This window comes from Oncorhynchus masou, chromosome 26 (genome assembly GCF_036934945.1).
Source record: "Oncorhynchus masou masou isolate Uvic2021 chromosome 26, UVic_Omas_1.1, whole genome shotgun sequence".
Lineage (NCBI taxonomy): Eukaryota > Metazoa > Chordata > Actinopteri > Salmoniformes > Salmonidae > Oncorhynchus > Oncorhynchus masou.
In genome coordinates, this window is record NC_088237.1 from 19,764,862 (window position 1) to 19,779,462 (window position 14,601).

At 42.8% G+C, this 14,601-nt stretch overlaps 1 protein-coding gene across 3 annotated transcripts in view; it reads left to right on the forward strand.

Moving 5' to 3' along the window:
- Window positions 1–272: 272 nt before the first annotated feature.
- Window positions 273–14,601, forward strand: part of LOC135514992 (PRKC apoptosis WT1 regulator protein-like) — an 85,248-nt gene continuing 70,919 nt past the window's right edge. For 2 of the 3 annotated variants that reach the window (XM_064938772.1, XM_064938774.1), the window contains exons 1-2: window positions 273–414; window positions 735–1,465. In XM_064938772.1, coding sequence (XP_064794844.1) covers window positions 899–1,465 — 567 coding nt within the window. In that variant the 5' untranslated portion in view covers window positions 273–414; window positions 735–898. The remainder of the gene's footprint in view (window positions 415–734; window positions 1,466–14,601) is intronic. The other variant, XM_064938773.1, reaches the window with a different exon arrangement.

Below are 14,601 nucleotides of genomic sequence, written 5' to 3' on the forward strand. Positions count from 1 at the left end.
CTATATCTCCTCCCACCAGCCTCCCTTAATACAGCCTATAGGTTAAGAAGAAAACTATATAAGAACCCTAACACTAACCCTTTATTTTTCTTTTTGTTTATTTCCACCCTGTAGCCTAGATGATGTAAAACAAAAAATAAACATTCAGTTGGAAAATAGGGATCAAAGAAAGGTGTTTAGACACAGCAAGTACAACCCAAACATTTTTAATAACAGAACAGGCTCCAACCGTTTTATTTCGTATGCATTCGTGAGTCTTCGTATGGGTTCGGAGAAGCCCAGAAGAGGGGGCTGAGTCCGAGCTGCACTGATATCTAGGTTGCATGTGACTAATCGAGTTTGCCAGTGAAGTAGGCTACAATTCATTCCTACGGAATGTTCACCTGAGAGAGCGAAAGCACTGCAAAATAACAGGTGAGTCTTCTTAGAAACGCATGTCACTGTTGCAATTGTTCACTAAATGAGTCATGTTATTTCTAATAAGTTACTTTAACTTTTTTGCGGATAAAATAACTTTAAAGAATTATCGTGTCTATGTACTGTAGCACAAACTTTGCTATGAGTTATTTATAGTTCAAACCCCTGTTTGTTTATGGGAAGGCTAGTTTGTGAAAACAACTTGATACACGTCCAATGTGATGAACTTTACACACGCATAGTAATTTTGAAGTGAGGTCGTTTCATTGAAGTTTGGACCAAATTTACACTAACCGTGATTCTCCATTACCTTTTAGACCGAATCTTCTGAGAAATGTGGTGTCATTAGAAGCGAAGGACGATTGCACGGTAACCTGACTTAAAAACGGAAATTACAAATTCCCTGCTGAAGGAGCGTAGTTTACAAACGTAGTAAAGCCACTGGTGAAAACCCCACACATACAAAACGAAAAAAAGGAACATGGCAACGGGTGGATTTAAACCAAATGCACAGACAGACTTTCTGGAGGAATGGAAGGCTAAACGGGAGAAAATGAGGGCAAAAATGCTCGGGGACATCGCTGCGGCTACCGGCGCGTGCACTGGTGGTATTGCCCCTGCCACTGCGTCCCTGGGGAGCCACAGCAACAAAAGTGAGATGCGCAATGCTACCTCGAGCACCGAACTTAACAACAACGGCAACCCGGACCGCGGGACATCATACCCCATGGCTCGCTCATCATCCTCCTCAGCCTTGAAGAGACCTGACGATGACCCACACCCGACACCAGCCGTCAGAGGAGCGGATACACCGGGGAGTAACCTGAAGAAGACACCGCAGCCGGAGAAAGTGCCCTGCACCCCACAAGAGTCCAGCCCGACTGCATGCAATGACCATGGCAGTGATAAGGAGAGCCCCTCACCCAGTAAAGGCAAAGAGAAGAAAAACAGTGGTCCAAGCGCCAGGAAGGGGAAAGGACAGATAGAGAAGAGAAAGCTGAGGGAGAAGCGCAGATCAACCGGTGTTGTCAGCATGCCATCCACCGAGGTGAGTCCAAGCTGTCTAACTTTCATTTGTTTACAAATCATCGCCTAGTTAATTAGTATGACGCATGGTGTTGGATGAGACTGTTTACACTCTGTACTGGCAACCTGTAGGCCTATGCAACAACAACAAAAAAGTTATGAAAGACGGCATAAAAGTTGGACTTATCTGTCTCTTAGGTCGCGTCATTATCATTATGAAACGAACATTTCAATGTACCAAATGGGTTGGATATTTGTGGGGAAATAGTTTGAAACAGAGTAGCTTTAATGACAAATGAGAAGTTATCAAATGGGGTTCTAAAACATGAATTCTTCTGACCATCAAAAGCCCACATAAACATGTCTGTTCCGGTGGAGTGTTTATGAAGAACTTCTGTCTAGCACAGACATGAAAAAAGTCTCCATGAGTATGCTGAAAATGTGCAGAGGGAGCAGTATCGTTGTTATTGCACTTAAATCATGTCACAGTCTGGCCGCTGGGACGTTGATGAAAGCTTGACCACTAAGAACTTCCACCATCAGGGAATGATGTTTATACAGAGCCTTCAGAAAGTATTCGCATCCCTTGACTTTTCCCACATTTTGTTGTGCTACAGCCTGAATTTAAAATGGATTAAATTGAGCTTTTGTGTCACTGGCCTACAAACATTTTTATGTTTTTAGAAATGTTTACAAATTCATAAAAAATGAAAAGCTGTGCTTAACAAGTCACATAACAACAAAAAATGTGCTTAACAAGTCACATATTAAGTTGCATGGACTCACTCTGTGCAATAATAGTGGTTAACATGATTTTCGAATGAGTACCTCATCTCTGTTCCCCGCACTTACAATTACCTGTAAGGTCCCTCAATTCAGCTGTCAATTTCAAACAGATTCAATCCAATTTCTCGCAATGAAGGGCACCTTATTGGTAGGTAGATGAAAAAAGCAGCCATTGAATATCCCTTTGAGCATGGTGAAGTTATTAATTACACTTTTGATACTGTATCTATACTAGAGGTCGACTGATTATGATTTTTCAACGCCGATAGCGATTATTGTAGGACCAAAAAAGCTGATGCCAATTTGTGTGTATGTCATATATATATATATATATATCACACACACATTTTGTAACGATGACAATTACAACAATACTGAATGAACACTTACAGCGGGGCAAAAAAAGTATTTAGTCAGCCACCAATTGTGCAAGTTCTCCCACTTAAAAAGATGAGGCCTGTAATTTTCATCATAGGTACACTTCAACTATGACAGACAAAATGAGGGGAAAAAAATCCATAAAATCACATTGTAGAATCTTTCATGAATTTATTTGCAAATTATGGTGGAAAATAACTTTTGGTCAATAACAAAATAAAAAAAGCCCCAGAGCGCTTCAGAGGTGAACATTATTCATCTCTCAATAACAAAACAGGCATACCAACCCACAACAACACTATATGGCTATGTGTGAGGGTCATGATGTAAGTGCATAGTTGTTTCCACACTTCCCATAAGAGCTGGTTGAAAATAACCCAAATGGACACAGGTTGAGTGAGGGTGCCAGGCTTATTCATAGTGATTGTAATACAACCATATGGATGAATGGGAGAAGACTCACTCAGATTATCCTAGCCAGGTTCATCAATGCCATAATTTGCAAATAAATTCATTAAAAATCCTACAATGTGATTTTTCTGATCTTTTTAAGTGGGAGAACTTGCACAATTGGTGGCAACTAAATACTTTTTTGCCCCACTGTATTTGAACTTAATATAATACATCAATAAAATCAATTTAGTCTCAAATAAATAATGAAACATGTTAAATTGTTTAAATAATACAAAAATAAAGTTTTGAAAGTAAATGTGCAATGTCAAAAAGCTAACGTTTAAGTTCCTTGCTCAGAACTTATGAAAGCTGGTGGTTCCTTTTAACATGAGTCTTCAATATTCCCAGGTAAGAGGTTTTAGGTTGTAGTTATTATAGGACTATTTCTCTCTATACAATTTGTAATTTCATATACATTTGACTATTGGATGTTCTAATAGGTACTTTATTTAGTATTGCCAGCCTAATCTCAGGAGTGCAATGCTTGAAGCACAGCGAAGAGCTGCTGGCAAAAGTGCTGTTTGAGTGAATGCATATGAGCCTGCTGCTGCCTACCACCGCTCAGTCAGACTGCTCTATCAAATCGTAGACTTAATTTGAATATAATAACACACAGAAATACGAGCCTTAGGTCATTAACATGGTCAAATCCGGAAACTGTCATTTCGAAAACAAAACGTTTATTCTTTCAGTGAAATACGGAACTGTTACGTATTTTATCTAACGGGTGGCATCCCTAAGTCTCAATACTGCTGTTACATTGCGCAACCTTCAATGTTATGTCATAATTATGTACAATTCTGGCAAATTAATTACGGTCTTTGTTAGGAAGAAATGGTGTTCACACAGTTCGCAACGAGCCAGGCGGCCCAAACTGCTGCATATACCCTGACTCTGCTTGCACTGAACGCAAAAGAAGTGACACAATTTCCCTAGTTAAAAGAAATTCATGTTAGCAGGCAATATTAACTAAATATGCAAGTTTAAAAATATATGCTTCTGTATTGATTTTAAGAAAGGCATTGATGTTTATGGTTAGGTGCAACGACAGTGCTTTTTTTCACGAATGCGTTTGTTAAATCACCCGTTTGGCGAAGTAGGCTGTGATTCAATGATAAATTAACAGGCACCGCATCGATGATATGCAACGCAGGACAAGCTAGATAACTACACATGGTTGATGATATTACTAGTTTAACTAATCAAATCAAATTTTATTTGTCACATACACATGGTTAGCAGATGTTCATGCGGGTGTAGCGAAATGCTTGTGCTTCTAGTTCCGACAATGCAGTAATAACCAACAAGTAATCTAACTAACAATTCCAAAACTACTGTCTTGTACACACAAGTGTAGGGGGATAAAGAATATGTACATAAAGATATATGAATGAGTGATGGTACAGAGCAGCATAGGCAAGATACAGTAGATGGTATTGAGTACAGTATATACATATGAGATGAGTATGTAAACAAAGTGGCATAGTTAAAGTGGCTAGTGATACATGTATTACATAAAGATGCAGTAGATGATATAGAGTACAGTGATTTATGTTAAGATAGTTTTTTTTATAAGATAAGTTTAATGCTAGCTAGCACCTTACCCTGGCTCCTTGCTGCACTCTCATAACAGGTAGTCAGCCTGCCACGCAGTCTCCTCGTGGAGTGCAATGTAATAGGCCATAATCGGTATCCAAAAATGCAGATTACCGATTGTTATAAACTTGAAATTGTCTCTAATTCTGATTAATTGGTCGACCTCTAATCAATACACCTAGTCATTACAAAGATACAGGCATCCTTCCTAAGTCAGTTGCTGGAGAGGAATGAAACAACTCAGGGATTTCACCATGAGGCCAATGGTGACTTTAAAACCATTCGAGTTTAATGGCTGTGATAGGAGAAAACTGATGATTGCTCAACAACGTTGTAGTTACTCCACAATACTAACTTAAATGGCAGAGTGAAAAGAAGGATGCCTGTATAAAATACAAATGTTACAAAACATGAATTGTGTTTGCAGTAAGGCACTAAAGTACAACAACAAAAAAGTGGCAAAGATATTAACTTTAATTCCTCAATTCAAAGTGTTATGTTTGGTCCAAATCCAACTCAACACATCACTGAGTACCACTCTTCATATTTTCAAGTATGGTGGTAACTGCATCATGTTATGAGTATGCTTGTCATCGGCAAGGACTCCAGAGTTTAATAGGATAAAAATAAACAGAATAGCGCTAAGCACAGGCAAAATCCTAGAGGAAAACCTGTTTCCGTCTGCTTTCCAACAGACACTGGGAGACAAGTTTACCTTTCAGCAGGACAATAACCTAAAACACAAGGACAAATATTCACTGGGGTTGCTTACCATGATGACATTGAAAGTACCTGAGTGGCCTAGTTGCAGTTTTGACTTAAATCGACTTGAAAATCTATAGCGAGACTTGACAGAGTTTGAAGAATTAAAAAAGAATATGTGCAAATATTGTACAGTCCAGGTGTGCAAAGCTCTTGGAGACTTACCCGGAAAGACTCACAGCTGTAATCGACGGTGAAGGTGATTTATAACAGGTTGATTCAGGGGTGTGAATACTTAAGTAAATTAGATATTTCATTGTCAATAAATTAGCACACATTTGAAACATGTTTTTACTTTGTCATTAGGGGTTGTGTGTAGATGAGTGAGAAAAAAAAATTGATGTAATTCATTTTGCATGTAGGCTAAAACAACAAAATGTGGAATAGGTCAAGGGGTATGAATACTTTCTGAAGGCACTGTATAATGGGCATGTTTTATGACATTGACACTTGCTCTGTGCCTTGAAGCCACAGAGTGTATTCTACATATTAGGGGTCTGGCTTTTCTGACAGCTGCCCACACCCAGAGCATGCTGCCTTCTGTGGCGTTTCACCTGTAGGTTGACCAGTGTCTGTTGGCTGGTGACAACCTGTTATTAGACGGTCGGCAGTGCCAGTCAAGGAGTTTGAGAGGCTGGTCAGAAGCCAAGCCGTAAAGCTAGGTTTCATCCCCACAGATCATGCCAAACTATGTGCTACCATGCCCCATGCAACAACATTGCCTGTGTTTATTGCGTTGCATATTTCCCATGGTAAATCTATACCATGACATGACGATCGCTGTATGTTTTGGACCCTCTTCACACAAGGCCTCTGGTGTTATGAATTTTATTGAATAGGTATGCTGGGGCATAATCAGCCTGCATGTTCTGTGGGGCACAATAGCTGTTGAGGGGGTTTCAGAGCAATAGGGAACCCAATCGCGCCACTCTCCCTATGAATAGCTGATAATGGCTTCATGGTTAACCAAAGCAAACACTGGCTCTTCTGTGGCGTGTCAATCAGGACCACCTCCCCCCATTCCAAGAAGGTGTCTCGTTTCAGCCTCCCTGTCCGTCTCACCCTCTCTGACGGAGAATGGTATGTGTCTACTGGCTGTTGGGGACCTCTGACCCGCTTAACAAATGCTTACTGAACAACGGAATACTGCTTAAGTGATGTGTGCGTTTGAAGATAACGCTATCTGAGTGAGTACTCACCTTCCCCGAGATACTTGCTCGCTCTCCTTTTCTTTCTCTCTTTAGGATGTGTGTGTTGTGTCAGTGATCCGTTTCCTGTTGGCCTCACCGTGGGTTAGGCCTAGTTGATGAGCCTCATTGTCTGGGGACATCCATGTTTTATGACCAGCAGTATGTTTATAAGGCTCTGCTTGGAGAGTTGCTTTCACTCAGGGGCGTGAACTTTGTTTCATGTGTTGGGCTTGATCTCTTTGATAAAGGCTGCTGCTGTTGTGTCTGGAACACCCAGGGCTGTTCGTCAGTAGCAACTGTGAACAGGCTGTGTGATAGGGCAGGCTACTTATTGGTGCCAATTAGCACTGGGCCATTCCATGGTAATGGAAAATGCTGAGACTCACATTTTAAAGTGAAAAATGTATACCAAAAAAAAGCATTGATTTCAAAGTTTAACAAATCATACAACTCGATGCACGAGGACTACTTTTAACATTTTCCACAGGAAATTTAGCAAAAACACATTCACAGGAAGAACTGTGCAGATACAAAGTTTGGTAACAGAATAAAACTGAGGGAGATTGTACCGTAATTCTGTTGGTAAAATTTGCATCTGCACTGTTTCCAGTAAATGTTTATTTATTTTCTGTGTCAATTGTTCCAAGTAGTCATTGTGCATCAAGTTGTATGGTTTGTTAAACTTTGAAATCAGTAGTTTTTGTTTAGCATACATTTTAAAATGAGTCTCAGCGTAATTCCGTTACTGTGGTGATGGGTAGCTTAGCGATTTAAGAGCGCTGGTCCAGGAACCAAAATGTGACTGGTTCAAATCTCAGAACCGACTAGGTAAAAAAAAATCTCTCATTGGGCCGTTGAACAAGGCACTCCACAGTAATTCTGCTAAATGACTAAAATGTCAAACGTAAAAAGGATAGGGCCACAAGGTATAGCCGAGGGGATTTCTCAGAGCTTCTTCCTGGTTGCTGTTGAATCACTTGTGTGTAGTTTATGCATATCTGTCATGAGCTAAGCGGAGTGTGTGTTTACCTGTACATAATCATGCTGATGTCTTTCACTCCACGGACAAAGCAATGTGATTATAACATTTATTTTCCTATGAGAATCTGCTTCAACAAAGTGCCCATTGACAGTTGGCTTTGCCTCAATATTTATGGCCCATTGGTAGATAAAGCCACAGCTCTAGCCTGATTGGTTGGATTGTCATTTTGAGCTCAAACCGCAACAGTTTTGTTTAGGATCATATCCAGCTCTGGATATATGCACAACAGTCTCTCCAGGTGAGTGAGTTGAGTTTTATCTGCAGACAGACCGAAAAGTTATTTCAAAGCCTTCATGCTACAATTACACTTGTTTACATCTGTAAACGGTCTTGAGTGACATACCATCATGTTGAAACAGGTTCTCTTCAGCATCTCTTGCTGTTGTTGTGCTTAAAGTAGCAGTGCTGTCAGTGAGGGATAAAGCAGAAAATCTTGAGTATATGGTATGTTGTAAGTCAGTGTTTTGCCATATAACTACATGAACTACCCCCTTGACCTGTACTGAAGCCCTGGAGAATGTAACATGGATGTGATAAAGTGGCCTGGTTCTAGTTGATATTTTTTGCTTTCAAAACAGTTTCTGGTCAAGCCAGTCTGACTCTCACAACCAGAAGCTGTGGCATTCAGACAGACGTTTGGACACACCTACTCATTCAAGGGTTTTTCTTTATTTGTACTATTTTCTATGTTGCAGAATAATAGTGAAGACATCAGAACTATGAAATAACACATGGAATCATGTAGAAACCGAAAAAGTGTTAAACAAATCAAAATATCTGTGTGGGGGTACAGGTTAGTTGAGGTAATTGGTACATGTAGGTGGGGGGTGAAGTGACTATGCATAGATAATAAACAGTGAGTAGCAGCAGTGCACAAAAGGGGGGGGTGTCAATGTGAATTGTCCAGTGGCGATTTTATTAATTGTTCAGCGGTGTTATGGCTTGGGGGTAGAAGCTGTTGAGGAGCCTTTTGGTTAAATCAAACACACATCCTAGTTCTGCTACACTCTCTGCCCGTCCTCTGAGAGCTGTATACATTTTTGCTCCACTACTTCCGTACCTTATGCCGGGGCTATGGTACTTTCTCTCATCCATCTGTGTTCAGTTTCCACCTCTAAAGATACCTCTCTTCCTGCTGTAGTACGATCATAAGTTATTCTGTTCTAAAGGCCTCCCATGGACTGCAGTTCTGAATGGAGTTGTCATTCACGTGTTTGAAAGCAATGACCAGGGAACGTTTTGAGTATCAGTGCAATAGGGTGATACTTAATTGTCCGGTAATTAGGTCAAATGTAAAGCTTTCTATACGTCTGTTCTCAAGGAATGTAAGTGTGCAATTGGGTGGAGCCTGTTGTACTCACTCCTAAAACCTTTCCCAAACAAGGTCACATCATCACTGGAAATACCATAGGGATTGGATCATGGGCTTGGATAAGCAATGAATTATTTTGGCAGGGTTTTGGGTTGTTGGTGGAACAAAAGGAATTTGTGAAGTTATGTTGAACTCTCTAATCCAAAGAGTGTTTCTTTTATGCCCAGGCTCCTTTGCCAGCTATATGAGTTTACAAGAACATTTGACAGGTTGACTAATTAGCAGGAGTTGTTGATTGTTTACAGGAATATATTTTGCAAAATAAGTTAAGGGGGGTGGGACTAATAGAAAAGTGTGTGGTGAAAGTTAGGGGAATTCCACAGGAAGTTGTAGAGGAGGAAGAATGTGGAACTACTGTTCGCCTTGTTCAATGACATGGTTACCAGGTAGGCCCCTAATAAAGGGGGCACCCAATGGTCTCTCAGCACCTCATAAAACACCCTGCTCCCACCAATGGGCTGTGGCACAGGGTTTTGTGCATGCTTTTGGAATGTTGCGTAAGCGACAGCTCTCATTAATGTGCCCTCTGACTAGGTGAGGCCCAGTGAATAGCCGACCATTACCATGTCAGGTTTAATCATATCACTTAAACAGACCAAGGGTATGTGAAAACTGGAGCCTTCACTCAGAATACAGTAGTCCTGGCTGCTCCTCTAATGGCCCTCTGACTGACCTGGCCTGGCCTCTGCTTACTCCCCAGATCCTCTTTGCTTGTCACAGGTTAATGAGCTCACTTTCTGGCAACGAATCCAGTTTTAAATGTTTTGTCACAAAACATGATCACAGGAGTATTTTTACAATGTATGCAAGATGGCGTAGCAGTCAGACGTCTTGTCGTGGCCCTTGTATATATCGTTTTTTTAATTTTTTTTTAAACATATTTTTCTTCGCATATCTTTTTAAAACATTTTGCTAAACCTCAACATCTAAATACTCTCCTGCAACCCGCCTCACCCAATGTAGCGTGGATCTGCTTTTTTTCTAAAGTATTTATATTTACTTCTGATCCGGAACCCCTCAACTGAAGCTAGCAAGCTATCAGTCAACAAACCATTGCTAGCGGTCTTCAGCTAACCGGTCATCAGCTAACCTTTAGCTCGGAAAGCTCTCGCCAGTTCGAACAACGCGACTCCAACCAGAGCATAACGGACCTATTATTTTTTTGAAATTATTTTTATCCCCGGATTCCCACCGCAAACGGAACATTCTCATCTGGATCTTCACAACTAGCTAACAAGCTAACCGCAACCCCGGATGATTACTCCTGGCTAGCGTTTCCATCCACTAAGCTTGAAGCTAGCCCGGCCACAGCTCCTGTGCTACCACCGAAGCATACTCCTGGGCTACAATATCAGGACCCACGACCGGTCTATCGATGTCACCGCATGGAGAGGCATAAACAGACTTAACCCCTTGCTATCTGCTTGCTCGCTAACTCGGCCTGCTAACTGCTAGCTTGCTTAGCCCCTGTCTGCTAACTGCTAGCTTGTTTAGCCCCGGCCTATCTGATGTCAGGCCCTAACTGTCAAGTCCCCAGACCCAACCACTCACTGGACCCATATTTACTTTCAATCTCTTTTCGATTTTTAATTCGATTATACCTCCCGGTAACCTGCCTCACCCAATGTGATACGGAATCGATATTGTTTTTAATTTTTAGAACACATTCAAGAACCTCCAGAAGCTAACCAGCTAACTAGCTACAAGCTATTTAGTCATTGTTGGCCACTGCTAGCGGCTTTTACCTTCAGCACAGCCAGACAGTTTTTTACCTGGATAATACTCACCAGTCTAGCTTCCCTGCCCCATCCACCGCTGCCCCCTGGACACTGATCACTTGGCTACAATCACGGTACACCATTCTGCTTGTTTATGTTTTATCTGTCGGCCCCAGCCGCACTCAGGCTCTGTGTGTAGTTAATCCGACCCTCCCTGCCTAGTCAACGCCATTTTACCTGCTGTTGTTGTGCTAGCTGATTAGCTGTTGTCTCACCTACTGTTTTAGCTAGCTCTCCCAATTCAACACCTGTGATTACTGTATGCCTCGCTGTATGTCTCTCTCAAATGTCAATATGCCTTGTATACTGTTGTTCCGGTTAGTTATCATTATTTTAGTTTACAATGGAGCCCCTAGTTCCACTCTTCATACCCCTGATACCCCCTTTGTCCCACCTCCCACACATGCGGTGACGTCACTCATTACTACAACCAGCATGTCCAGAGATACAACCTCTCTCATCATCACCCAGTGCCTGGGCTTACCTCCGCTGTACCCGCACCCCACCTTACCCCTGTCTGCGCATTATGCCCTGAATATTTTCTACCATGCCCAGAAATCTGCTCCTTTTATTCTTTGTCCCCAACGCTCTAGGCAACCAGTTTTGATAGCCTTTAGCCGCACCCTCATACTACTCCTCCTCGGGTCATGTGGAGGTAAACCCAGGCCCTGCATGTCCCCAGGCACACTCATTTGTTGACTTCTGTGATCGAAAAAGCCTTGGTTTCATGCATGTCAACATCAGAAGCCTCCTCCCTAAGTTTGTTTTACTCACTGCTTTAGCACACTCTGCTAACCCTGATATCCTTGCCGTGTCTGAATCCTGGCTCAGGAAGGCCACCAAAAATTCTGAGATTTCCATACCCAACTATAACATTTTCCGTCAAGCTAGAACTGCCAAAGTGGGAGGAGTTGAGAGAGAGCCTGCAAAGTAATGTCATACTTTCCAGGTCCATACCCAAACAGTTCGAACTACTAATCTTAAAAATTACTCCCTCCAGAAATAAGACTCACTGTTGCCGCCTGCTACCGACCCCCCCCCCCCTCAGCTCCCAGCTGTGCCCTGGACACCATTTGTGAATTGATTGCCCCCCCATCTAGCTTCAGAGTTTGTTCTGTTAGGTGACCTAAACTGGGATATGCTTAACACCCCGGCAGTCCTACAATCTAAGCTAGATGCCCTCAATCTCACACAAATCATCAAGGAACCCAACAGATACAACCCTAAATCTGTAAACAAGGGCACCCTCATAGACGTCATCCTGACCAACTGGCCCTCCAAATACACCTCCGCCGTCTTCAACCAGGATCTCAGCGATCACTGCCTCATTGCCTGTATCTGCTACAGAGCCGCATTCAAACGACCACCCCACATCACTGTCAAACACTCCCTAAAACACTTCTGTGAGCAGGCCTTTCTAATCGACCTGGCCCTAGGTATCCTGGAAGGTCATTGACCTCATCCCGTCAGTTGAGGATGCCTGGTCATTCTTTAAAAGTAACTTCCTCACCATTTTTAGATAAGCATGCTCCGTTCAAAAAATGCAGAACTAAGAACAGATATAGCCCTTGGTTCACTCCAGACCTGACTGCCCTCGACCAGCACAAAAACATCCTGTGGCGGACTGCAATAGCATCGAATAGTCCCCGCAATATGCAACTGTTCAGGGAAGTCAGGAACCAATACACGCAGTCAGTCAGGAAAGCTAAGGCCAGCTTCTTCAGGCAGAAATTTGCATCCTATAGCTCCAACTCCAAAAAGTTCTGGGACACTGAAGTCCATGGAGAACAAGAGCACCTCCTCCAAGCTGCCCACTGCACTGAGGCTAGGTAACACGGTCACCACCGATTTTAAATCCATGATTATCAAAAACATCAACAAGCATTTCTCAACGGCTGGCCATGCATTCCGCCTGGCTACTCCAGCCTCAGCCAACAACTCCGACCCCCCCCAGCTACTCTCCCAAGCCTCTCCAGGTTTTCCTTTACCCAAATCCAGATAGCAGATGTTCTGAAAGGGCTGCAAAACCTGGACCCGTACAAATCAGCTAGGCTTGACAATCTGGACCCTCTATTTCTGAAATTATCCGCCGTCATTGTCGCAACCCCTATTACCAGCCGGTTCAACCTCTCTTTCATATCGTCTGAGATCCCCAAGGATTGGAAAGCTGCCGCAGTCATCCCCCTCTTCAAAGGGGGAGACACCCTGGACCCAAACTGTTACAGACCTATATCCATCCTGCCCTGCCTATCTAAGGTCTTCGAAAGCCAAGTCAACAAACAGGTCACTGACCATCTCGAATCACACCGTACCTTCTCCGCTGTGCAATCTGGTTTCCGAGACGGTCACGGGTGCACCTCAGCCACGCTCAAGGTACTAAACGATATCATAACGGCCATCGATAAAAGACAGTACTGTGCAGCCGTCTTCATCGACCTTGCCAAGGCTTTCGACTCTGTCAATCACCATATTCTTATCGGCAGACTCAGTAGCCTTGGTTTTTCTGATGACTGCCTTGCCTGGTTCACCAACTACTTTGCAGACAGAGTGCAGTCTGTCAAATCGGAGGGCATGCTGTCCGGTCCTCTGGCAGTCTCTATGGGGGTGCCACAGGGTTCAATTCTTGGGCCGACTCTTTTCTCTGTATATATCAATGATGTTGCTCTTGCTGCAGGCGATTCCCTGATCCACCTCTACGCAGACGACACCATTCTCTATACTTCCGGCCCGTCCTTGGACACTGTGCTATCTAACCTCCAAACAAGCTTCAATGCCATACAACACTCCTTCCGTGGCCTCCAACTGCTCTTAAACACTAGTAAAACCAAATGCATGCTTTTCAACCGTTCGCTGCCTGCACCTGCACGCCTGACTAGTATCACCACCCTGGATGGTTCCGACCTTGAATATGTGGACATCTATAAGTACCTCGGTGTCTGGCTAGACTGTAAACTCTCCTTCCAGACTCATATTAAACATCTCCAATCGAAAATCAAATCTAGAGTCGGCTTTCTATTCTGCAACAAAGCCTCCTTCACTCACGCCGCCAAACTTACCCTAGTAAAACTGACTATCCTACCGATCCTCGACTTCGGCGACGTCCATCTACAAAATAGCTTCCAACACTCTACTCAGCAAACTGGATGAAGTTTATCACAGTGCCATCCGTTTTGTCACTAAAGCACCTTATACCACCCACCACTGCGACTTGTATGCTCTAGTCGGCTGGCCCTCGCTACATATTCGTCGCCAGACCCACTGGTTCCAGGTCATCTACAAGTCCATGCTAGGTAAAGCTCCGCCTTATCTCAGTTCACTGGTCACGATGGCAACACCCACCTGTAGCACGCGCTCCAGCAGGTGTATCTCACTGATCATCCCTAAAGCCAACACCTCATTTGGCCGCCTTTCGTTCCAGTTCTATGCTGCCTGTGAATGGAACGAATTGCAGAAATCGCTGAAGTTGGGGACTTTTATCTCCCTCACCAACTTCAAACATCTGCTATCTGAGCAGCTAACCGATCGCTGCAGCTATACATAGTCTTATCGGTAAATAGCCCACCCAATTTTACCTACCTCATCCCCATACTGTTTTTATTTATTTACTTTTCTGCTCTTTTGCACACCAATATCTCTACCTGTACATGACCATCTGATCATTTATCACTCCAGTGTTAATCTGCAAAATTGTAATTATTTGCCTACCTCATGCCTTTTGCACACAATGTATATAGACTCTTCTTTTGTCTACTGTGTTATTGACTTGTTTATTGTTTTCTCCATGTGTAACTCTCTGTTCAC